A 24,832-nucleotide genomic window follows, 5' to 3' on the forward strand; every position below is an offset into this window, starting at 1 on the left:
ACTTTTCATTTTTTTTTAAACAGCAAACTAATTGCCATAAAACACATTCGTACATCAGCTAGTATAGATTTGTATCACACGCAACTAGAGTAAACTGAAAACTGTAAGTCAACCATATTGCATAGATTCTAGTTTACATTTACAGTGCAGAATACAACTGTACATATGTCCAAGAGGCTGTGAATTGTGGTGTCTGAGGGGACTAACTCTGAATTGCCTGTATTTTGTGGAAATTGGAACTATACATCCATTCTTTTAGGAATTAATAGTGTTTAAAATCTTGCCTTACTTGCAAGGCATCTCATCTATCTTCCCTTAGTGACCTGCTTCTGCCTTATCTCATCTATCCCTCTTATGTCGGATCTAATGAAGCGGTCTACTGGTAATACCTGTGTAATTGTGCAAGACTTCAGGACTTGACAGGATTTTAAAACTTTGTAACATTTTAGTCAGTGTGTCAGATCTGATATCTAGACAACATGTACATCAGTTGTGGCATTGTCTGCCTTGGGGTCTAAAATGTTGTGAAGTCTTTAAATCCAGATTAGAGACATTTCCCCTGGACTTATTTTTTTAGAGTCCTGAGATATATTGCATAAAGGATACTAATTTTTTTTTAATTCTAATATTGGCTACTGTAGAAAGAAAAGGGTCTGCACTATATTCCTTTTCTCTCTCTGTTCCTCATCAGAAGATTTTTTTTTTCTTCTCACCTAGTTGTTAAGAATTAAGACTTTGCTGCTAATTTACTTCATGTGCTGTACTTCGTTAGCAAATGTTAAGGCACAGCAGGTGTGCGAAGCAAAAGAATTACTGTTCCTTAGTAAGGAGGCCTGAGTCACTGAAAGTGATCCTGAGGAGAATAGAGAAGTTCCCAAATTGTATTTATCTAAAGTTTGTGTGCAATGGTAGTCCAAGTAAGAACTTTCTAGTGTTTTAATAAAAAAAAAAAAAAAAGAAAAGCAAACTGTTTTATGCTGGATACTGGGATTTTGAAGTCTGGCTTTGCACTGTGGTATCATGCCTGAGTATTACATAATCCAGCTTGTGATTGTTTGGCTTGCCAGACTTTTCCAGATTTGTTTTGTTAATGTTAAACCTTTTCTATTGAAGAAAATAGTGTAGTCCTGCTATCTCTTTATTTATTTCTATAAATGTTCATGGCAGTTTACAGAACAAACATGACGTGATCCTTGCTGCAAAGACCTTATGCCCGAGGGGCCTGAATTCACATTTCAGTGAGACTGTTCCTAAGAGTATGTCTACACTATGAAATTAGGTCGAATTTATAGAACTTGGTTTTTTAGAAATCGTTTTTATAAAGTCGATTGTGTGTGTCCCCACACAAAATGCTCTAAGTGCGTTAACTCGGCGGAGTGCTTCCACAGTACTGAGGCTAGCGTCGATTTCCGGAGTGTTGCACTGTGGGTAGCTATCCCACAGTTCCCACAGTCTCCGCCACCCATTGAAATTCTGGGTTGAGATCCCAATGCCTGATGGGGCAAAAACATTGTTGCGGGTGATTCTGGATACATGTCGTCAGGCCCTCCCTGTAAGCCATGTCGTCAGTTGCCCCTCCCTCCGTCAGAGCAACGGCAGACAATCGTTCCGTGCCTTTTTTTCTGTGCAGACACCATACCATGGCAAGCATGGAGCCCGCTCAGATCACTTTGGCAATTAGGGGCACATTAAACACCACACACGTTATCCAGAAGTATATGCAGCACCAGAAACTGGCAAAGCGAAACTGGGTGAGTAGGTGACATCAGTGCGGTGATGAGGACATGGACACAGACTTCTCTCAAAGCATGGGCCCTGGCAATATGGGCATCATGGTGCTAATGGGGCAGGTTCATGCAGTGGAACGCCGATTCTGGGTCTGGGAAACCAGCACAGACTGGTGGGACCACATAGTATTGCAGGTCTGGGATGATTCCCAGGGGCTGCAAAACTTTTGCATGCGTAAGGGCACTTTCATGGAACTTTGACTTGCTTTCCCTTGCCCTGAGGCACAAGAATACCAAGATGAGAGTAGCCCTCACAGCTGAGAAGTGAGTGGCAATAGCCCTGCTATGGCCTCTGTCATTTGTGCCCTGGGAGATTTTGACAAATGTTTTGGCATTTCAAAAACTGGAACGGAGTTCTGATAGCACAGATTCCTCTCCCCATACAGCGATCAGATCCCATACCTCCCATTTGGTCCATGCTGGTGCTCTTTTGCGATTCTGGGACTCCATCATGGTCACCTCTGCTGATGAGCTCTGCACTCACCTGCAGCTCGCCATGCTGGCCAAACAGGAAACAAAATTCAAAAGTTTGCGGGCCTTTTCCTGTCTACCTGGCCAGTGCATCTGAATAGAGAGCGCTGTCCAGAGCGGTCACAATGGAGCACTCTGGGATAGCTCCCGGAGGCCAATACCGTCGAATTGTGTCCACAGAACCCCAAATTCGACCCGGCAAGGCCAATTTCAGCGCTAATCCCCTTGTTGGGGGTGGAGTAAAGAAATCAATTTTAAAGAGCCCTTTAAGTCCAAAAAAAAAAAAAAAAAAGGGTTTTGTCGTGTGGACGAGTGCAGGGTTAAATCGATTTAACGCTGCTAAATTCGAACTCAACTCCTAATGTAGACCAGGGCTAAGTAAGGACTACTCTTGTGAATACGAGTTTCTAGAATTGGCCTTACTTTTCTACATAAGTGAAAGGTGGTAGGGCAAAGGGAAATGGGGTGTGTCAGTGGGCAGAGTGCATGCATGCACACAGTTGGGTTTTGTGTCTTGATGGCTTTTTTTTTTTAAAAGTGTCTAAGCTAAAATGGTTGATTTGTAAACTTGTGAGCAGGCACTGTCTTCCTATATGTTCATCTAGTACAGTGGCACTGTGGACAGTACCACAATAGAAATAAATACTGTGCGGTTCATTGTAGTTGTATAGCTGTTATTGCTCTTAATGTCTTGCCCCTTGTTACCAGCTAGACCACAAAGTTCTATTTACTGGAACTCAATTGAAGTAAAAGAATGATCAATCCGAAGTGATTGCCGTGCAGCTATGTAGAATTAATACTGTAGTATAGAAACAGTACTTACATATGAGTGTTAAACTGAATATAGCAATTAACAAGTGAGGTTGATAGGCTGAGATCGTGTATATGGTTGGGGGCAGTTCAAAATGGTTTCTTATGTAACAGCATATGTACATAGAGAATTCTTGTTGCTTTTGTTCTTTTGTCTCACATGTGGTTGAGCTTAAATCTCATCCTAGAGGTTGGACTCGTACTTGGTGTGGCAATTTTGTCAAGGAGCTGCTGCACTGATAAGCAGTGATTTCTTCTGATGTGACATACAGGCTTCCGAGTCAGCATTTGCCTTTTTGAAGCCAGCCGCTGCAAGATGATGATCCCAGCTGACTGTTCAATCCGTGTGTATAAAAGCTGTCAGTGGAGGCAGATGGATAGAGGACTCGGCACTGTTGCTTGTTGGTGCATTTAAAGACTATCTTTCATAGTTGAAACAAGGCCTGTAAAGTACTGGAACAAGGGAAGTTCTTACTTCATTTTTACATGTCATGTCTTTTCACTCCAATATGAGAGAATAGTACATCTATTCATTTTTATTGGCACTTACTGGCGGAGGGAGCACTAAAACACACTGGGAGCTGAAAGGAGATGATCATAGAATACAGTAAGTCTCCATTCCTCACTCCAACTGAACCTAAACGCCCTTTGCTTCATTATTATTTTTTTCTTCTTAATTTAATAGTTCAAGCCACATCCTCTTCCCAGTGTTCAGTCAAAATAATGGGTAGGGCATGGGAAAGGATCCTCCTCTCAGGCCCTAGAATGCAGCACAGTTCCTCAACGGTAACTACTCTAGCCTCCGTTACAGCTTGCAAGCCACTTTCTCCCCAAAATGGGTCTGGCTAGTGAATCGTGGCAGGCAGTGCTGCCTAGTGGATAGGGCACTAGACTATTTGGACTCAGGAGATCCCAGATCTCTCACTGGTCTGCTGCATGACATTGGGCAAGTCATTTCCTCTCTTTGTGCCTCCATTTCCACATCAGTAAAATGGAAATACTTGCCCGCTGCTGTAAAATACTTTGAGATCTACAGATGAAGTCTCTAATATGAGTGGTGGTGTTTAATAATCCACATAGCCACTATCTGTATCACCTCCCTACATACCAGGGCAGAGAGAACCCTTACTAAGCACAGCTTTGTGGTATAAAGTGTCGACCGGTGTCTTGTCTTTCGCACATGTTCCACCTTTCACTCCCCTTTCTTGTGCTGGGCTGGCAGATTGGGCCCTTGAGGAATAGTGTACTAAAATCTGGAATTCTGATTTCCTGCTTGAGAAAATTGGCCTGTAGCTGTCTCCTCATAGGGAACTGTATAAACAAGAGGCCTCAAAAAGATAAACAGTTCAAGGAAAACCTTCTGTGTACTCCATTTAAAAATACTTGGCTGTGGCAAAAGCAAGCCCATTCATTTTTTTTAACAATGAATTTACCAGATGAATGAACCATTGAAACCTGTATAAGCAAAGAAGATTATTTTTGTTCCCGCTTTTTTTCCACAGTTGAAATAACACTGTTGTCAATATGCTGCAAAGCATGGGCAGATGGGGAAAACTCCACTGAGTGTGGTGTTGGCTGCCTGCCATTGTCTGAATGGTAGAGGATTAAAAACTTCACCAACAACTTAACTCTAATTGCCAAGTAGAACATCAAGAGAAAATTGATCAATCAAATCAAAGACATTTTGGTCTTCAGTGATTGCATCATCAATTAATTTAATATTATAAACAGGCAGCAGCTTTACACTTTTCCTCTTAAATCAATTTTGAAACCCAAGATTTTTGCGTCATTCTATACAAATGCAGTACAGCAGGTAGGAAAGAATATTCTCATGTACAGTTTTGCATATTATATCCTGGCAATCTTCAAGTTTTAAGTATGTAAAATCTAGTTGTTTTAACTAGTAGCATATTAAAATGTTGACTTGAAGGCATTTTTGAAATCTGCTTTCAGGACATTGGCACTTGGGCTGATGCACATTTTGTTTAGATCCGTAGTCTAGCTCGGGATATATTTTTATAGTCTTGTGTAGAAAGAATTGGTGTCCTAATACAACATAGCCTGCTAAGACACTGCTTGGGAGTAGCTTTCCCACTAATGTATTGTTGTAGAACTAGTGCAATCTGCAGTGACTGAAAATTTCTGCAAGAATTTACAAACCCATTTCAGCAATATTGTTGTTTCATCAGAGTGCCTTCAGCTTCTATTTCACAACAGGTGAATTGAAGAATCATTTTGATTTAAAAATTGAGATTTTTTTTTAAACCAACAAAATCTAGGATATTGACATTTCTTGTTTCCATAAGAAATCATAATTTTAGAACTCTGGCATTATGAGAGTCTCACAATGTGATCACAAAAGACTGAGCATTGAGACATACAGTTTTACTGCTGTGTGTTTAACTGTGTGAAATTACCAAAATGGGAGATGCTAATTAGAGCATGATATCAAATTCCATAAATCGATGAGAGGATCTCAGAATAATTGGGGCAATTATGGAACATACCATTAGAAAACGTGTGATATTTTTTGTGTTTACTTTAACACACAATTTATTTAAAATATATTGTGTTCTTACTGACATACCAACTACTCTGGAATGGCAGTGTATAACTCACTGTACTTTAACCTATATTATCTAGGTTCTCATGTGAGCCATTGCTAAATAGTTCCCAAACATTTAGCTGTGCTCATCTGTCTACATATTGAAAAGCATGTAACAGCACTATATTATGCACCATTGATTATTGTGTGAGTTCAGTTTACAGAAATAAAACTAGTGGATTTTTCCCAAAGAAATATTCAGACCCCTGTGTTTCTTTTTAAAAAGAAATCTGTGTCAATGTGTTGAACAACTCCACTTTAACTCCAGAAGGCATGATCAGCTACTGCTGTAACAACCTCATTTTGTGGAACAGTGCTGTGGCTGGCTTAATTTTCTCTAGATAGTCTTCACACTCTGTCACTTACTACCTAATAAGAGCCTGGAGAGATCTTAATAGACTCCGGCCTCTCTTGTGGCACTATGATTAAAAAATAAATACATCTCCCCTTTGGACAGAAGTATGTAACCCGTTTCTAATGCAATTTATTTCTCCTTGTTGCCTTCCTTGAAACTATTGTTTCTTGAGTTAGATGCGGATACACATTCCAAAATACTCCCACAGCATTAAGAGCTCTAGCTCTTTTTAAAAGAATCTTCTTTTGTCACTGAATCACTGCCCTCTTTCTGAATGAATGAAAAGAGTGAGGGATGTAATGTGGATAACCATCTGGATCTCTTCTACTTTATATAGGACCTCCTCTAAGCCCTGGTCTACACTATGAGTTTAAGTCGAATTTAGCAGCGTTAGATCGATTTAACCCTGCACCCGTCCACACATTAAAGCCATTTTTGTCAACTTAGTGGGCTCTTAAAATTGATTTCTGTACTCCTCCCCGACAAGGGGATTAGCACTGAAATCAACATTGCTGGGTCGTATTGGGTTAGTGTGGATGCAATTCGACGGTATTGGCTTCCGGGAGCTACCCACAGTGCTCCATTGTGACCGCTCTGGACAGCACTCTCAACTCGGATGCACTGGCCAGGTAGACAGGAAAAGCCCCGCGAACTTTTGAATTTAATTTCCTGTTTGGTCAGTGTGGTGAGCAGTGGTGACCATGGAGTCCCCGAATTGCAAAAGAGCTCCAGCATGGACCAAACAGGAGGTACTGGATCTGATCGCTGTATGGGGAGACGAATCTGTGCTATCAGAACTCTGTTCCAAAAGATGAAATGCCAAAATATTTGACAAACTCCAAGGGCATTTAGGACAGAGGCTATCACAGGACCCGCAGGAGTGCTGCGTGAAACTTAAGGAGCTTAGGCAAGCCTACCAAAAAACTCAAGAGGCAAACGCCTGCTCAGGGTCAGAGCCCCAGACATGCTGCTTCTATGATGAGCTGCATGCAATTCTAGGGGGTGCGCCTACAACTACCCCACACCTGTACATGGACTCCTGCAAGGAGGGAGTCTCATGCAACAGGGCTGAGGATTTTGGGGATGAGGTAGATGATAGCGCACACCAGCCAAGTGGAGAAACTATTCTCCCCAACAGCCAGGAACTGTATATCACCCTGGATCCAATATCCTCCCAACCTGGGCTCCTGGACCTTGAATGCAGAGAAGGCACCTCTGGTGAGTGTATCTTTGTAAATATACTACATGGTTTAAAAGCAAGCATGTTTAATGATTACTTTGCCCTGAAGACTTGGGATGCATTTGCGGCCAGTACAGCTACTGGAAAAGTCTGTTAACGTGTCTGGGGATGGGGCGGAAATCCTACAGGGACATCTCAATGAAGCTGTCCTGGAGGTACTCCCAAAGCCTTTGCAAAAGGTTTCTGGGGAGGACAGCTATATTGCGTCCTCCATGGTAGGACACTTTACCATGGCAGGCCAGTAGCAAATAGTCTGGAATCCTTGCATAAGAAAACATGGCAGCGTGTGGTCCTGGTGTTTGCTGGCATTCAAGCAACATCTGTTCTTTATCTCTCTGTGTTATCCTCAGGAGAGTGATATCATTCATGATCACCTGGTTGAAACAGGGGAATTTTATTAAGGGGACATCAGAGGTGGCCGTTCCTGCTGGGCTGTTTGCCTGTGGCTGAAAAGAAATCATCCCCAATGTTAGCCACACAGTGGCGGGAGGGGTGAAGCAATCATCCCAGAGGATTGGGTGTGTGCGGGGAGGGGTTTAGCTGGGTTTGTGCTGCATGTTAAGCCAAAAACATCAGCCCCTCCTTTTTAAATGGCCAATGTGTCTTTTTCAGTTTTAATCTCCCTTTCTTTCCTCTCACAGCTGCAAATGTTTCAACGCTGCAACTAGCATCTCCGTCGCAGAGGCTAGAGCAGATAAGAAGGCAAAAAAACCGCACTCGCGATGAAATGTTCTCTGAGCTCATGCAGTCCACCGAAACTGAAAGAGCGCAGCAGAAATGCGTGGAGGCAGATAATGGAAGAGTCCAGGAAGGCACAAAATGAACATGAGGACAGATGGCTGGAGCAACAGGAGAGGTGGCAGCAGCGTGATGAAAGGAGGCAGGATGCAATGCTGAGGCTACTGGAGGATCAAACTGATATGCGCCGGCGTATGGTTGAGGTGCAGGAAAGGCACAGACTGCCACTGCAGCCCCTGAGTAACCAACCGCCCTCCTCCCCAAGTTCCATAGCTTCCTCACCCAGATGCCCAAGAACGTGGGAGGGCCCTCCGGGCAACCAACCACTCCACCCCAGAGGACTGCCCAAGCAACAGAAGGCTGGTATTCAGTAAGTTTTGAAGTGCAGTGTGGCCTTGTCCTTCCCTCCTCCCCTCATCCACCACCCCACCTGGTGCTTCCCTCTTCCCCCACCCCTCCCGAGCTACCTTGGCCCTATTTGTGTGACGAATTAATAAACAATGCATGAATTTGAAACAACGATGGCTTTATTGCCTCTGCAAGCAGTGATCAAAGGGGGGGAGGGGAGGGTAGTTGGCTTACAGGGAAGTAGAGTGAACCCAGGGAGTGGGTTTTAATCAAGGATAAACAAACAGAACTGTCACACTGTAGCCTGGTCAGCCATGAAACTGGTTTTCAAAGCTTCTCTGATGCGCACCGCGCCCTGCTGTGCTCTTCTAACTGCGCTGGTGCCTGGCTGCACGTAATCAATGGCCAGATGGTTTGCCTCAACTTCCCACCCCACCATAAACATCTCCCCCTTACTCTCACAGATATTGTGGAGCACAGAGCAAGCAGTAATAACAATGGGAATACTGGTTTCACTGATATCTAACTGAGTCCATAAACCGCGCCAGTGCGCTTTTAAACATCCAAATGCACATTCTACCACCATTCTGCACTTGCTCAACCTGTAGTTGAACAGCTCCTGACTACTGTCCAGGCTGCCTGTGTACGACTTCATGAGCCATGGCATTAAGGGGTAGGCTGAGTCCCCAAGGATAACGAGAGGCATTTCAACATCCCCAACCGTTATTTTTTGGTCTGGGAAGAAAGTCCCTTCCTGCAGCTTTTGAAACAGACCAGCGTTCCTGAAGATGCAAGCGTCATGTACCTTTCCCGGCCATCCCATGTTAATGTTGGTGAAATGTCCCTTGTGATCCACCAGTGCTTGCAGCACCATTGAAAAGTACCCCTTTTGGTTTATGTACTGGCTACCTTGGTGGTCTGGTCCCAAGATAGGGATATGGGTTCTGTCTATGGCCCCATCACAGTTAGGGAATCCCATTGCAGCAAAGCCATCCACTATGACCTGCACGTTTCCCAGAGTCACTACCCTTGATAGCAGCAGCTCAGTGATTGCATTAGCTACTTGGATCACAGTAGATTTGCCCACTCCAAATTGATTCCTGACTGACCGGCAGCTGTCTGGCGTTGCAAGTTTCCACAGAGCTATTGCCACTCACTTCTCAACAGTGAGGGCTGCTCTCATCTTGGTATTCTTGCGCCTCAGGGCAGGGGAAAGCAAGTCACAAAGTTCCATGAAAGTGTCCTTACGTATGCAAAAGTTTGGTAGCCCCTGGGAATCGTCCCAGACCCGCAACACTATGCGGTCCCACCACTCTGTGCTTGTTTCCCGGGCCCAGAATTAGCATTCCATGGCATGAGCCTGCCCCATTGCCACCAGGATGGCCAAATTGCTGGGGCCCATGCTTTGAGAGAAGTTTGTGTCATGTCTTCATCACTCTCGTCACCGCACTGCCATCGCCGCTTCGCCTGCTTTTGCAGTTTCTGGTTCTGCATATACCGCATGATAATGCGTGAGGTGTTTGTTTACAATGCTCATAACTGCTGTGGTGATCTGAGAGGGCTCTATGCTTGCCGTGGTATGGCGTCTGCAGGAGAGCAGGATTGCAGGGGAAGCGGTGGTTGGATGACCACTTTTGCAGACCTACTGCACCATCTGCTGCCAGAACACAGCAGAGCGGGCTGCACACTTGCCGTGGTATAATGAGACAAGAGCAGCCGAGCAGAGTTGCAGCGGAAGCGGCCCTGCGAGACCACCAGGAGAGCAGAGTGGCAGTGGAAGCGGTGGATGACGACAACGACGGTTAGCCATCCTACTGCACCATCTGCTGAAAGCAATATGGCACCCGCACGGGAAAAAGCACAAAACGATTGTCTGCTATTGCTTTCACGGGGGGGGGGGCGACTGACAACATGTACCCAGAATCACCTGTGACAATGTTTTTGCCCCAACAGGCATTGGGAGGTTAACCCAGAATTCCAATGGGCGGCGGAGACTACGGGAACTGTGGGATAGCTACCCACAGTACAACGCTCCGAAAGTCTACGCTAGCCTCGGAACTGTGGATGCACTCTGCCGACTTAATGTGCTTAGTGCATTAGTGTGGGGACACACACAATCGACTGTATAAAATCGCCTTCTAAAAAATTGACTTCTATAAATTCAACCTAATTTCGTAGTGTAGACATACCCTAAAATACTGCATATCTAATGCCTTTCAGTGGTAGTATTTCACCTTGCACTTTCTGTTCACCACCATCTACATTTCACTTAACCTATGTTTTGTCCTTTTTTCTTAATAATCATTTTTGGATTGTTCAGTATTTTTACTCATTTCTCTTACTGGATATGGTTCATTCCTACAGTTCTTGGTATTGTTTATACTTTATGTATTTACCAAGTTCAGTTTGGTTTTGTGTATCTCTCCCTTGTGCCTGAATGCAGAAGTCTGTTGTGGGTTATTTGTATATTTGGGTATTGGTTTATTTTAAAAAAAGATGAAAACATAATAGATGTGGAGTTACTATTTATTAATTATGAAAGTGCACAATCAACTCAAAGTTAAGTTTCAGAAATTTTGCCTTGCTTTTCCTTGATGGTGAAATCTTGATCAATCTTTCTAAATTCTCTTCCACCAAACTAAAATTCTAGCAGTTATTTCTCTGTGGAGAAAGTAATGTACAAAATATTTAAGGAGGGGATGGTTTTTCCCTCTTTTTCTTTTCACTACTGTTTGTGATTCATAATACTGTTTTGCAAGGCAGCATGACTTTTATTCCCATTTATTCACTCCCTCCACCCGACCCCCATCACTCAATGGAAATTCTACATCTATATTGCTGTCAATTTAGGCCGTAGTCTGTCCACAATTGTAAAATATTTGCTCTATAGTATGCAATCGTGTAACAAAACTCTGTGATGTTAGCTGAATTTTGTAGACTAGGTTGGTCTTTTGTGTTTGTACATAACTGTCAAACTGCATAAGAATTTTTTAGTTGAAAGTATGTGGGTTTAAAATAGTGGAGACTTCAACTAGAATATGCACTAAATAATCTTTATTCCTTGTTTTAATTATTTGGGGGTGAGTTATTTCTCTTAACAAAGCAGTCTGTGCCAGCTGGAGTGAATATTATACACCATACTTCTATGTTAAAGTGCAGAGTAATTGGTATCAAGATAATTAGGCTTGGGACATCAGTCAGGGAATTACATAGCAATGACTGAAGATCTGGGTCTTTTGAGGCCTGTCCATTCCCATCTGTGTGTTATGCAGCAGCGTCTGCCTAATGACACCTGGAGCAAAATCTTTATTTTCACATCTTACCTCAAAGCAAATGCACAAGCAGCTACACGGAACAACAACTCTGAATTTGTTTTTGCAGACTATGATCTCTACTTTTTTTGTGCGTCGTTTGCTTAATTATCATATTAAATTCTTCTCTTAAACTGGAGGAAGATAAATTAGGGTTTGAGTGGTTTATTATTAAAACTTGCGTGATGAGCTAGCCCTTTGTCACAATCAGTCTCCTTAGCCTTCAGGATTTGTTTCTCTCACAAGGCTAAAAACACTTGCTGGACCGAAGGCCTTGAATGATGAACAGTGTTCCTCTTCATCTTCACACCTCTTCAGAACTTGTAAACAAAAACCTGCCATCTTTAAAAATGCAAATTAATCCTGGAGACAACTAAGTTAAGTGTTGGCAGGTGGGCTGCACCTCAGGATTTTGGGAATGAAGTCAGTTTAACCCAAATTTGATCTTCCTTTGGATTTGAAGAGTCCCTATCAAAATGAAAGTTTTTAAACCAGGATTGTGAGTTATTAGAGCTCTGCTTAACTCATTGGGAACAACCAATGACAATCAAGAGATCTTGCTTTGCTGCTGTTTTTCAGTCTTCCAGTCCCTAGGAGTGAGAGACTGTTACATTCTCCTTTATTACTAAAAAGAAAAGGAGTACTTGTGGCACCTTAGAGACTAACAAATTTATTTGAGCATAAGCTTTCGTGAGCTTCATCGGATGCATCCGATGAAGCGAGCTGTAGCTCACAAAAGCTTATGCTCAAATAAATTTGTTAGTCTCTAAGGTGCCACAAGTACTCCTTTTTCTTTTTGTGAATACAGACTAACACGGCTGCTACTCTGAAACCTGTCCTTTGTTACTGACATTCTTCCTTACTGACCATAGCTTCTGCTAGCACTTTTTGCTCAAGACAGATTGTGCTAACTCATTCAAGTGCATTCACTTTGTTTGATTTTATTTTGTGTGTTCTAATTATTCATGTCCAAATGAGTATAGGAAAAGTTAGATCTGTTTATGGATGAACAAGGGTACTAAGCAGATTGCTCAAGTGGAATGTAATACTTTAAAATTCTGTAACATGTTGATCAATGTGCTGTATTGCAACCTTTCAGCCACAAAAGTGTTGAGATCATTCTGAGTTGCAAAGAAACGTTTGTCTATATAAAATAGTGAAAAATGTGGCCTCACTAATTCATGTGAAAATTGTTTATTTTCATAGAACTAGAGAACAAGGGTTAGCCCTTGTCTACACTTGCACTTTACAGCACTTAAACTTTCTCGCTCAGGGGTGTGAAAAAACAACTGGTCCCTGTCCCACTCCTGCCTCTCCCCTGCCCTTTGCTCCTTATCCCAGACTCATCTTCTCTACAGTCCCAGTCAGGAGTGGTTCTAGGGCTAGGTGAGCAGGGCAATCACCCTGGGTACCAACTTCGAGGCCACTGAACTGGTGCGATGCTGGGGTGTTTTCTGTTTTTATATTTTTGCTCCACTCTGTCTTTGCTCCACTTTGATTGGCCAGCCACTTTTTTTGGCTTGCCTGCTTGGCAGGGCATGCCAAAAACGTTATTGCCCTATCCAGCAAAATGGCTGGGGCTGCTCCTGGTCCCAGTCTCCATGATTTTCATCCATACCTCTTGCCCAGCTAGTCTGTCTTCCCCCTCCTTTGCCAAAACTCCCAGTCCTAGTTTCCTCTGGCCTAGGTTCCTGGTCCCAAATTAATTCTCTTGCCTTTCCTCCTCCCCCAGTCCATCACTTATCCTCTCCTCTGTATTGGAATCAGTCAGCTTCCTTTTCACTGCTGGGGCATCCGCCATATGGAGCATTGAGAGCACAGGAGAGAGAGGCTCCCTACTCTCAGTTTAGGTCCCTGGTTCTGACATGGCCTGCAGCAGCCCAGAGCTGCAGCTGCAGGGAAAGACCTGCTCAGACACTGGATGGAGCATGCTGTCCACTGAGGATGGAATATTTGGAGATTTTTAGCTACGGTCTAGCAAGTCTTGCCTGAGTATTTGCAAGCTGTGATTCCTAACCCTCCCCATGAAAGCGTGTAACTTCTCCAGATTTGGGCAGATTTTCACAGAGATGGCAAAAGGCACATCCTCAACTCACGGGCCATGCACTGCTAAATTTGAAGTTCGTGCTTTGGAGCATTAGGGCACTAGTGCCTCTCAAATAAAAAAGTTCCAGAATTTAAACTTGGCAAAACATGTTTTTCTCTACTTTTTTGATCTTGGAAACAGCTGAATTGTCTTCGGGGGGTGGGGGGAACAAAAACAAAAAGCCTGAGGCAGGCACTTAGCATTGTAAATTTCAAACAGTTAAAATTTGGCAAATTTATCAGCAACTGAAAACGGGATTTTATAATGAAGTGTCAGGCAACCTTAACAGGCAGTGACACACACCCCCTCTCCCCTTCATGGTACACTTACCCCCTCTCCCTCCCCGCCCCATGCACTTACCCCTCATTGTAAATGAGCAGGCAGTTTTCTGCACAACACTCAATTGCAGTAATTGGAATTTGGGGGTATTTAAGTTATTTTAGGGGGAGAAAGTAGAAATGTCTGTCTGCCACAGTTGAGTTGTCTCTGGCATGTTTTTTTCCCTAGTAAACCATATTTCTTTAGAATAATGACTAGAATGTAGCTAGCAGTCTAATATTGTATAGAAAAGACTTTTAAAAAAATCTTTGTGCTCTGAATATGTCTATGTAATGATGAACAAGACGTACATTTTATTTATAATTTGTAAAGTCAGAGAAGTATTAAGACTCTTGATTCTTTATACCAAATGGCTGAGAAATGGAGGGTTTTTACATATTGGTCAGTAATTTGGAGCAACTTGTTTTTGGTGAAATGTTCTTGTTTTCCTTTCTTTTAGGTGCATACATTCTTACAACTGCTCTACTGCCTTTGCTGGAAAAAGAAGATGATCCCAGAGTTGTGAGTTTATAATGCTCTTTTTTTAAACTGTTGTTTTTACTACACTCTTTTTGTGTTTTGTGGCAATGTCTCTTTTCTCTTTGATTGTGTACATGATGTTTGCCGCCCCGGTACTAGTTACTCCTCTATCATGTGCCTAGCACATTTTTAGACTCTAATAAATAGTCGTTGTCCATTCAAAATCTGAATTCTATCCTGCTGTTTTGCAACATCTTTCTAAATGGTACAGGAGCTACAATGGCCGGTGAAGTAGATACAATACCTTATTCAGAGATTGCTATTTCTCTACACCATATTATCTCCTGCAGCATAGTAAAACACCTATAACAGGAGTGTAGGATTACAGTTGCCTTCTACACTTTGGTGCAAAAGGGGACATTTTATTATGAAGTATTCAATATTTATACAAAATAATTGAAAAATGTTCTAATAAATGAGCTGCCACCTGTATTTTAAGGTTTGCTGTCTTGTAAACTGCCAGGATTAGAAATGCACATCAGGCCTTTTAATGTGCCTGTATCTAAATAAGAAAAACTGATTGGCTTTTCCCAGTGCTGGTCCTGGATCAGTGAATTAAAAAGTCTATCCCTGTTCTGTCCCTTTATTAGTGATTGTGATAAGTTAAAAGCACGAGCAGGTCCCTAGTGGGGCCAAGAGCATTTTGAATGAGGATCTACTCCCATTTTTGACCTTTCCTTTGTCAGCTCTCCAGGTATGCTTTGTGGTACAGGTGCGATGGTCCTCTTCTACAGGCACAGTATAAAGAAAGTAGAACAGAAAAATCTTGCATGCAGTCTAACTTCATTAGTGGGCCTTAAGACAATCTCAATGAACGTGGGGGATTGGCTTAATTTAATTTAAATTCACTTAATTTATTACAGATAATTGTCTCTTCAGGAGGGATGTTGGTTCAGAAATTAGATGTATCTGATTTGCAGTCCGAAAATGTAACATTTGATGGTACTATGGTCTATGCCCAAAACAAGGTACGGTATGTGGATTTGAAAGTAAACCCTATAACTTAGATCAGACGGACAGTGTGATACAGCTTCCTTTAAAGTTGACTGCAAATTGGATAGCTATTTGACACAGGATTGCTCTTTTCACTGTGTCTAACCTAGATATAGCACAGCATACAACATTTCTTATCAATACAGTTCATTTCCTGCTGAAACTGAAATGAATGTTGCATATTACAGTAAAGATTACAGAGAAGCTTGAGGAGGGGGCGATTATTACACTTCGTGAGAGCAATATGAGTGTTTTAGTTTGACCCAACCCCAAAAATTTTATAGAGGGGGGTTAAGCAGAAAATTAGCCTGGATTAGTGGTTGTTTTTTTTGTTTGTTTGTTTTTTTTCTCATTCCATTTCTACCTCTATATTTAGCCTGCAGAAAATTTGAGATGGTGAATGAAAGCTTCCTGAACTTAAGTTAGCAAAAAGCTTTACTAAAAAACAAACCTAAGGGATAATACCTATTGCTGCGTATGTAGGTTGTCTTTACCACTCTACAGTAGTTTCTGACAACATTATCTTGAAGAAGAGCTCTATCTAGCTCGAAAGCTTGTCTCTTTCACCAACAAAACTTGGTCTGATAAAAGGTATGACCTCACCCACCTTGTCTCTTTAACCTTATCTAATGGATTGCCGTTTTCCCAATATATGAGTGGTACAGGTATTTTCTATATTGCCTGCCACCTGATAATTACAGTGCATTATGGGTGTATTGGAAGTATTTGGGATTGGCTACTGAGAAACAAGATAACAGACTAAATGGATCATAGCTCTTTTCCAGTATGGCATTTTTTGTTGTATCCTAGAGACAGCAAGTAGTCTTGACAGAACAATGGGCTAAGGTGCACAAAAACATCCATTTCTCTGCCATGCATCCTGGTTGGGCAGATACACCAGGTACAGTCTGCTAAAGGCACTTACCCCTTCCAGTCTTAGTCTAAAATTGAATTGTAATATGACATTACTGTAAATTTGTCTAACAGGTCCACCGATCTGTTCAGTTTAAATTTCTGGAAAGTGGCCGTTTTAGAACCCTCTGCTGTCCTGTTTTACATGGAGTCTGAGATCAGATGGAGCTGGGGATGCAGGTCTCGACTCTAGTCTGACCCGCTCCTGCAATTCTTCCTCCTCCCCTCCCCCCCACCCCCCGGGCCCACTCTTGCTTCAGAATCTGGGCCCCCAGTGATGTCGCTCTCCCTTTCTGCTTTGAGCTTGGAAACTACCAGTTCCAACTGTGCACTTCAGAATCTTGTATTGCTCACCCACACCACCCCTATAGTTCAACCCCCCGTGGATTTCAGCTTATTCTGCCTTGTTAAGGGGATGGATACATGGTGAAGGATTTCCACCCTCAATCAAAGGACATTGTTTAGTCACCTTCCCTTATCTTTACACTCTGTAGAATGTAATTTCTTAATAGGATTCAGAATATCCCTTTACACATCTAGGAACTGGTCCTGTCACACAGGGAGCTCCCCCAACACCCACTGATCATGTGACTCTCCACACCCTCCTGCAGTTTTCTGCTGATTGAAAATAGAGGCTTCATCTTTCCTTGCCCAGTGTTTTACTTCACGCTTAAGCAGTTTAAATGCAGTGTGTGTAGCTTAGGGAATACTATTTTCCACGTCTGCTTTTTTGCCATGTGCTTATAAAATAACTCAAAAGACTATACCGGTTAAAGTCAATCTCATTATTTCTAGCATAGTCGTCGTCATAAAATCAATGAAAATGAGCTAAATCCCCTGATAGTTCCACCATTTGTTTTCTCATGTTCTGCATCCAGTCAACTTTGAACAGGACCAAATAACAGAACTGGGGAACACTTCTCTCTCTCTTTTTGATTCTTATTCTCTCAGCCTTTTGACTGTGTCCGTACACTTTAGTCCAAACAATGAGAAATGTTTGGCAACCTAACATCACACCACGATAGTAACTCTGCCATCCGAGGGACAATAATGTCTCCTTTCCCTGATTTTAAAAGGTCATTGCTTTTCACACTACGATTACCATTTTACCCTTTAAAAAACTCCTTGGCAAAAAGCCTTGATTGACTCACCCCCCCTTACATTATTCTTCATTGTAGCGGTGAGATCAGCTATGCCAGAATTCTATGAAAAAATGAAGAACAAACTGCGCACAGAGGCTCAGGGAGCCGATACAGTGGTGTGGCTGGCAGTCTCACCTGCAGCAGCTAAGCAAACAAGTGGCCTGTTCTTCCAAGGTAAGGTGGCAGTTTCATACACTGAACCTGAAGAAAGAGTGCTATTACTGCACTGATTGTACAATCATTGACTTCGCCGAAGGGCCAGAGCAGTCTTATGTTGAGGGTTAAAATAGTTCCTGAAATTGTTTATAATGTGTGACTCCAAAGGCCAAGCACAGTGTTGCATAACTAATGGAACTGTTCAAACTGACGGTATTTTGCTGTTCCTGCCCTTTCGACCAGCTGGCATTGATTGGATAAAACATCTGGGTTGAAGTTCGCTTTCCACATCTCTGCCTAATCATGTGCAGAGCCAAGTGAGCCTGCAGCGATATCCAGGGACTGTTGCCTTCGGTACAGAGTACTGAGGAGTTACATTCATTTTGAGGGCACTTGTCTCCCCTCTTTCTCCTGTTCACATTAACAGTGCCCAGCTGACAATGCCCAGTCGTTCTTTCTGAAGCTCTGTGGTGGAGTCAGGATTGTTTGTTAGTGTGAACAATGCAGACTGAGATGAAATCAAAGTGCAGCTGGGTTGGTGAACAGGGGGGATTAATGCAGAGGATGGTGGGAAAGGGCTTTGAACATTCCCATTCTGCCACTCACACAGTAAGTGCTCAAGCAGGAGTGGTTTTGTAATGTCTCTGCTCTAAGGGCAGTGCAGATCTAGGATGTGGGAGAAAGGCCAGAGTTGGGGCCCCTTTACATAAAAGCCCCCTCCCCCATTCCTGGGTGCGACAAAGGCCTGTTTTCAACCTGTACACTCAGTCTGGGGCATCTGGGAAGTTTGGACCCCTCCTCTCCACAGGTACCAGACTGACCTTTAGTCAAGTTTTTAATTTAAAAGTTGATGAAGAGGATTTTTACTGTCCCCCACCCCTCAAGAGCAGTAAACTACAGGCTTGAATCAGATGTCCATAAACCTGACTGGAATTTATTTTCAGATGGACTCCATTTGTCTGTGGTGCATGCACAAAATGGAACACACACAAGTGTTCTGCCTCATTGTAGAGCAGGGGGTTTGCCTCTTCTTCGTCCTTAATCTCTCTTCCTTCCTCTTATTTCTATTCTGTCTGCTCCAATCACACTTCCTGCTACATCGTTGTCATCTCCTGTGGGTCACCAGCTCATCCTTACCCAGCTTGCCCCACAGACTTAGCAAACAGGCAGCGGGACTGTAATCCTCAAGGTTGACCAGAGCTGTGTGTTCCTATGAGCTTTGCACTTAGCAAGACCGCAGCTTTGGAGAGGGGAGTGAAGGTTCTTGGGTCTGCCCCCAGTAACACTCTGCTCCCCGTTTTTTCAGTTGGGGAACCCTGGGACTCAGTGGCTCAGTTCTTTTTGATAACTCTGGGAAAATCACTTGTTTTTTAAATGCTCTCTGTGCCATCATCCCTTAGGGTCAGGCACAGCTCCCTGGTTCCCCTCTTGACTCTAAATAGTGCATTGTCATCCCTTGCTGTCTTAGTTCCCTGAGAGTTATTTGCCAAGTCACAATAAAATGAAATACCCCCAAACTGGATTAATATGCAGCTGTTCTGCTTCCATTCTCCTCCTGCTTATCTTTCACCTTCCTTATTCTGTTCAGTATCGATACTCGGTACAAACCCCAGTCAGCCTTTTTGCTGAGGAAGGGAAGGGGGCTGGTGGTAGGCTAGCCTAAGCTCAAATAATTCCTTCCCCTCTGCTAATGAGACTTCACAGGACAGTGCGCAGGCAGGCAGAAAGCTGTTTCCTCCATAGCTTTGGCCTGGTAGAGTACTACAGTTCCCAGGTATCCATGTAGGCTAATTCTTTCAAATATTTTTCTTCCCCCAGTAGTATTGATTGCTGCCCCATAAGGAAGAGTTAGCACGCCTCTTATTGTTTGGTTTCCTGTGCACAGCCTAGTGTGAACAGATGTAATGCTGTATGTACAATGAGTTGTTACGCTAACTTCACAAGAAACTGACAATTTTCACCTTTCTGGAAATTCTCCTTTTAGGATATGAGGCAGGCCCCCGTGCTTTCATGGAAATCTTCCACGAGAGCTCAGAACAGTGTTTGAAACTGAATTCTTGTGCAAGGATGGATGACAAACCAGACTAGTACACAAACCTGTAGCTCTTCACAGCTTCCTGCTTACAGCATGGCGACTGTAGCTATGGTGAAGATAAACTAGCTTTCTACTGCTCAGCTGGCCACTTCAGAAGTTGGACTTCATTAAACATTCTAGCAATACCTGCAGAAGAAGAAATACTACTCCAATGCACAGTAGTGATCGGAGGTTGCTTTTTTAAAAAAAAAATAGAAAGTCATTACTAAGATCTGTGATCACAGTCATTGCGTTAAGGCAAAGACCTAGAGCTTCTTTGTGGGTGGTATGTAATTACAGTTAATCAGGAATGGAAATTTAGTACTATCCCTTGTGTTATGGTGCTCCACTGGTGTAGCTGTGTGATAGACTGAACCAGGAGGCTCAGGTTCATGCAACCAGGCAAGGAATGTCTTATTGTGCAAATTTGGCCAAACATTTTGACTGAGAACCAGTTTATTCTCTTGATAAAAGGCTGAGCGCTTAGCAAGCTAATTCCATAGTGCTAATGCTAAGCTCTGTATTCTAAGGATAAGATAACCCAATTCTACCCTGTGGAATAGCTACACAAGTGCAAACCCCCATCCTGAAAACAAGGAAAGCCAGAGTTTGTTTTGCTGCTTGAAACTGTGCTCAACTCCACCAATGCAAATCACTGCACTGGTACAGTTACACTAATGACTAAAATTAGGGCTAATTCCTCTGTAAACAGGGCCTTCCTTTTTCTAATGTCTGGCTACAAAAAGCAAGGCCATATCTTATCTATAAAATCCGTCTCTCAAGAACAGGCCTTTTGTGTACCTAATTCAAAATTAAATTAGTGGAAGTGCATTCTGTTTTGGTAAATGAAGTAATATTTTTTAAAGTACAGAATTTAAATGTCGCGGAAATGTTTTGGCCTCAAGATCATTCTCTGCACAGGTAAAATGCATTGGTGTTTCTGGTTTAAGAGAAAGAGACTCACTTTGTGCTGGGAGAGATGAAAGATTTACTACTTTTTTTTTTTTCTTTTTTCTTTCTCTCCTCCCCAGACCGGCAACCTGTTTCTACTCACTTGCTCCTGGCCAGAACATACTCTTCACCAGAGGAGGAAAAGAAGCTAATGGAAGCTTTGGAAGAGCTTTCCCAGAAATTTAAACCCACTTGATCACATCTTCTGTAGGCATTTACCACCACCCAATTGAACAGAAATGAAGCTTTGAATTACAATACTAGCAGGACTGTATTACACCTGTATTACAAATATGAGGGGAAGAGAACAAGTTTGCTACAATTAATATACTTCTAAGCAGAATCAGTTCACCTTTTAACTAACAAGTTGTAATGTATGCTGTTACTGCGGGCTTTCATAAAATAGCATAAGCCATCGAGGAGTTGAATATGATCTCAGATGTCCTACCTCTGTCGTGTCATACATTGAGGTACATGCACCTTGCTTCAAGTATGTAAAGGAAACAGCAGAGGGAAGTATTTCAGCATTGAGTTGCTCATATGTGCCTGTAAGAAGCAGTTTGAAGCCTAGCACCATTACTAATTAAAATTCTATTTCCTAGTAACTGCCCCATAAACTTGTGTGGCTATAGTCTGTTAGTTAGTGCTTGGTTAGACTTTAGCAAAACCTAGATAGTGGAGGTAGTGTCAGTATTCTCCCCTTGCACTTGTAACTCAACTACTGCTTTATACCAGTAGAGGAGTTGTATGTAGGTGAAAAATAAAGGTCAGGAGTGCTTGGGTATTAGACAGTGATTGGTCCAAGACCAGAAGGGCTAGACTGCTATCTGGGAAGGCTATTATAGTCCTTCTCAGTCTGATTTTCTAAATTATCTTGTATATAACAAGCTACTTTTCTTCTTTGGAGGCTAAACCAGTACCTTTCCCTCTATCCATATAGCAAGTGCTCTTAAATGCTGTATTCTATAGGTAAAAACCTTCTGTCCTATATGGAGGCAGGGGCGTAGTCTGCTTAGGGGGCTGTAGCCTGCACTCCGTTTGGAGTCTTTCCTTTCATAAAGCCTGCTCCTACAAAGGTCTATATCAGTTCAACTGAACCAGCAAGTGTTAAACAATTCATGTAAACAGTCAGGTTTAAGGCCTTGAGATTTTCTGTGAACCAATTTCTACAAACAGGAGGAAGCGGACCACTATTTTTTGTGTGGGCAGCTCTGCAGCTGTTGCCAAATTCCTGCTGCTTGACTCAATGAACAGGCAGGAAATACTATTCCATTCCAACCTCCAGGGGTTGGAGCTTTGATTTAGGAAAGCACAGAGCCCCATACTAAAGTGAAAACCTAATCTGGATGGGAGCTTGCCTTTAGCCGTGGTAATGACCATGCAAGAGAATGAAAGGAGAAACTAGTACATGCCTCAGAGGGGTGGCCATGTTGGTCTGGATCTGTAAAAGAAGCAGAGTCCTGTGGCACCTTATAGACGAACAGACATATTGGAGCATAAGCTTTTGTGGGTGAATACTGCATGCAGTAGGGCTACTTGATTTCCACCCTCCGATTCAGGGACTCACTGAAATCCCCCTAGCAAGGGTTCTGTATACCTCCCATACCAGCATCTGAGTATGCCCCCCTTCTTTTCCCCCCCACACCCTGGGAGGAGTTTGGTGTGCTCCTACCTCTCCCTGCACACCAGGCTTGAACTTGTTTTCCCACTCCCCCCATAGCAGGCTCTCCCCCCATTGGCACAATGTTAGGGAGGAAAAAATGAAGCCTTCTCTCTCTTCTTTTGCTGGCTAAGGGTACCTCTACATTGAAGGGGGGGAAAAAGGCCCCTGCCAATGAGCCTCAGATGTCAGGTCAGCTGACTTAGGCTTGCACTACAGGGCTAAAAATAAGTGAAGCTGTTCTGGTTCAGGTTGGGGCCTGGGCTCCGAGACCCACCCACTCTTACCAGGTCTCAGAATGCTAAACTCTACACTATTTTCACTGTAGCATAGGCCTGCATTAGCTAACCTGGGCTCTGAAACTCATTGCTATGGGGTTTTTTGTTTGTTTGTTTTTTTTTTGCAGTACAAGCGTTCCCTAAGTATCCAGCTCCTCTATTCAGCAGGTAGAGCTGTTACTTTTGTCACTCAGGCTATCAACATGTTCATGCTCTATGGGGAGGACGCACAGGGGTACATGCTACAGGGTGTTAACGAGCACCCTTTAGAGGACAGGGGTTGTGCATCCCCCCCTTCTTTCTTTTGGGTTGTCCCTCAAATTAATAGGGGTCTGGCCAGTGCTGTCTAGACTATTTCCTGAAACTTTGGAACTAACATGATGCTGTGTTCAGAAGTAATCATATTATGTACAGACAGAGTGCTGGTCAGTTGAGTGTAAGGCCATGCAAACTCAGCTAATCATGGGAGGTAAATAAAAGGTTACAAGGGGTTAAATTTAATTTTAGCTGTGTACATTCAGAATTGATGGAATATGCTGAATAAACAGACAATTGAAGTGTGACCATGAGGAACTAATGAACTTTGCCTAATTCAGACATGTATTGGCCTGCTTAAGGCAACATGGACACAGCCACACTGCAAAAAGCAGTAAATTTTTAATAGCAGTATTTTGATGGACTATAGGCAACAACAGTCTTTGGCAGAAATTTTATAACAAGCCTTTGAAAGTTACAAAACATATTACTCTAGCATACCTTATTGAAACTGTTAAATTAGTTTTTATATACAGTTTCTAGTTTGTTCTCAGATTGCTGTGCAGTGTAGAAAGCCTTAAAGGAGATCATTATACAGCACTGTAACTGCCCAATGTAGACACTGCTGGCATGTTCTAAAAGGTATTTAGTTTGCATTAGAGTCCTCTGTAAATAATGCCCCCTCCAGAACACTTTGCTGCCATGCAGATAAGGCAATAGTTTACTAGAGATATCAAAATGAGTGCGCTGTCTTTCTGGGCTAATCAAAGATTGATACCTTGTGGCCATGCTACTGCCCAAAGGAGAAATAATGAGGTCTAGCTTTTAAACCTTTAAGGAGATTTCACAACAAAGGTGTCCCAGCTGCGTGATGTGCACATAGTGTAAAAAAGGAGTATGCCCTAAAGCCCTTTACGTTTGTGTTCAAAAGCATCCAATTTAGGACTGAACACAGATTGATTTAAAGAAACTTGTGTTTTCAGTCTGTTCTCTATATACGTGGAAATACAGTCAAACAAAAACATGATCTTAGCTGAGGTAGTAGTACAACAAGCTTCTAGCAAGAAACAGAGTAGTAGACTCTAGATATTCAGGCCCGCCTGTAAAGGTCTATACTTTAAGAATTTAGGTATATTTTTATCACTTAGCTAGTTATAGAGGTATAAAACAAAGAATCAAAACCACAAGTCTCCCTGTGTATGGGCCTTCTCCTGCTAGGATAGCCTGAGGCTTTGTTCTTAGGCTAAGGCCTTTGGCTAAGCAGTAGGGACAGCCAGTAGGTCACATCCTCACTCCCAAACCAGTCACACTGAAATAAGATGGTATTGGGCTGTTAGGAAGGCGATCCTGTCCTGATGGCGCCCATCACCCCCAGATAAAGAAACCGATCTTAAGATGATTAAAGAAAACTTAGTTTGATAGCATCCTGTCTGGCAAGAAATCACTTATCAATGGTTGTGGAACTCTCATTTCTGTATTGTCTTATCTTTATGGCCCCCACTTTTCTGTTAATCTCTCTGGTACTCTAATTGTTTTTGTCTGCTGTAGAATTAATTTTGCTAGGTGTAAGCTAATCAGGTAGTGGGATATAGTTGGTTAGAGAATTATGTTACAATATGTTAGGATTGGTTAGTTAAATTTCAGTAAAATGATTGTTTAAGGTATAGCTGAGAATATTACTATATAAACGGGTCAAACAGGAAGTGGAAGAGGAAATTGGAATCATGCTTGCTAATGGGAGGAAGGAACTGGAACAGGGAATACAGACAGAGGGTAAATGCTCTTCAGTGTCAGAGCTGGGA

General features: G+C 42.6%; 1 protein-coding gene across 6 annotated transcripts in view; it reads left to right on the forward strand.

Moving 5' to 3' along the window:
• Nucleotides 1–21,256, forward strand: part of DHRS12 (dehydrogenase/reductase 12) — a 38,748-nt gene extending 17,492 nt beyond the window's left edge. For 3 of the 6 annotated variants that reach the window (XM_038402477.2, XM_038402488.2, XM_043504477.1), the window contains 5 exons: nucleotides 14,530–14,591; nucleotides 15,473–15,577; nucleotides 16,413–16,503; nucleotides 17,693–17,830; nucleotides 20,918–21,256. In XM_038402477.2, coding sequence (XP_038258405.1) covers nucleotides 14,530–14,591; nucleotides 15,473–15,577; nucleotides 16,413–16,503; nucleotides 17,693–17,830; nucleotides 20,918–21,033 — 512 coding nt within the window. In that variant the 3' untranslated portion in view covers nucleotides 21,034–21,256. The other 3 variants (XM_038402496.2, XM_038402516.2, XM_038402505.2) reach the window with 3 other exon arrangements.
• Nucleotides 21,257–24,832: the final 3,576 nt, after the last annotated feature.

The sequence above is a fragment of the Dermochelys coriacea genome, chromosome 1 (assembly GCF_009764565.3).
Source record: "Dermochelys coriacea isolate rDerCor1 chromosome 1, rDerCor1.pri.v4, whole genome shotgun sequence".
NCBI classification, from domain to species: Eukaryota; Metazoa; Chordata; order Testudines; family Dermochelyidae; genus Dermochelys; species Dermochelys coriacea.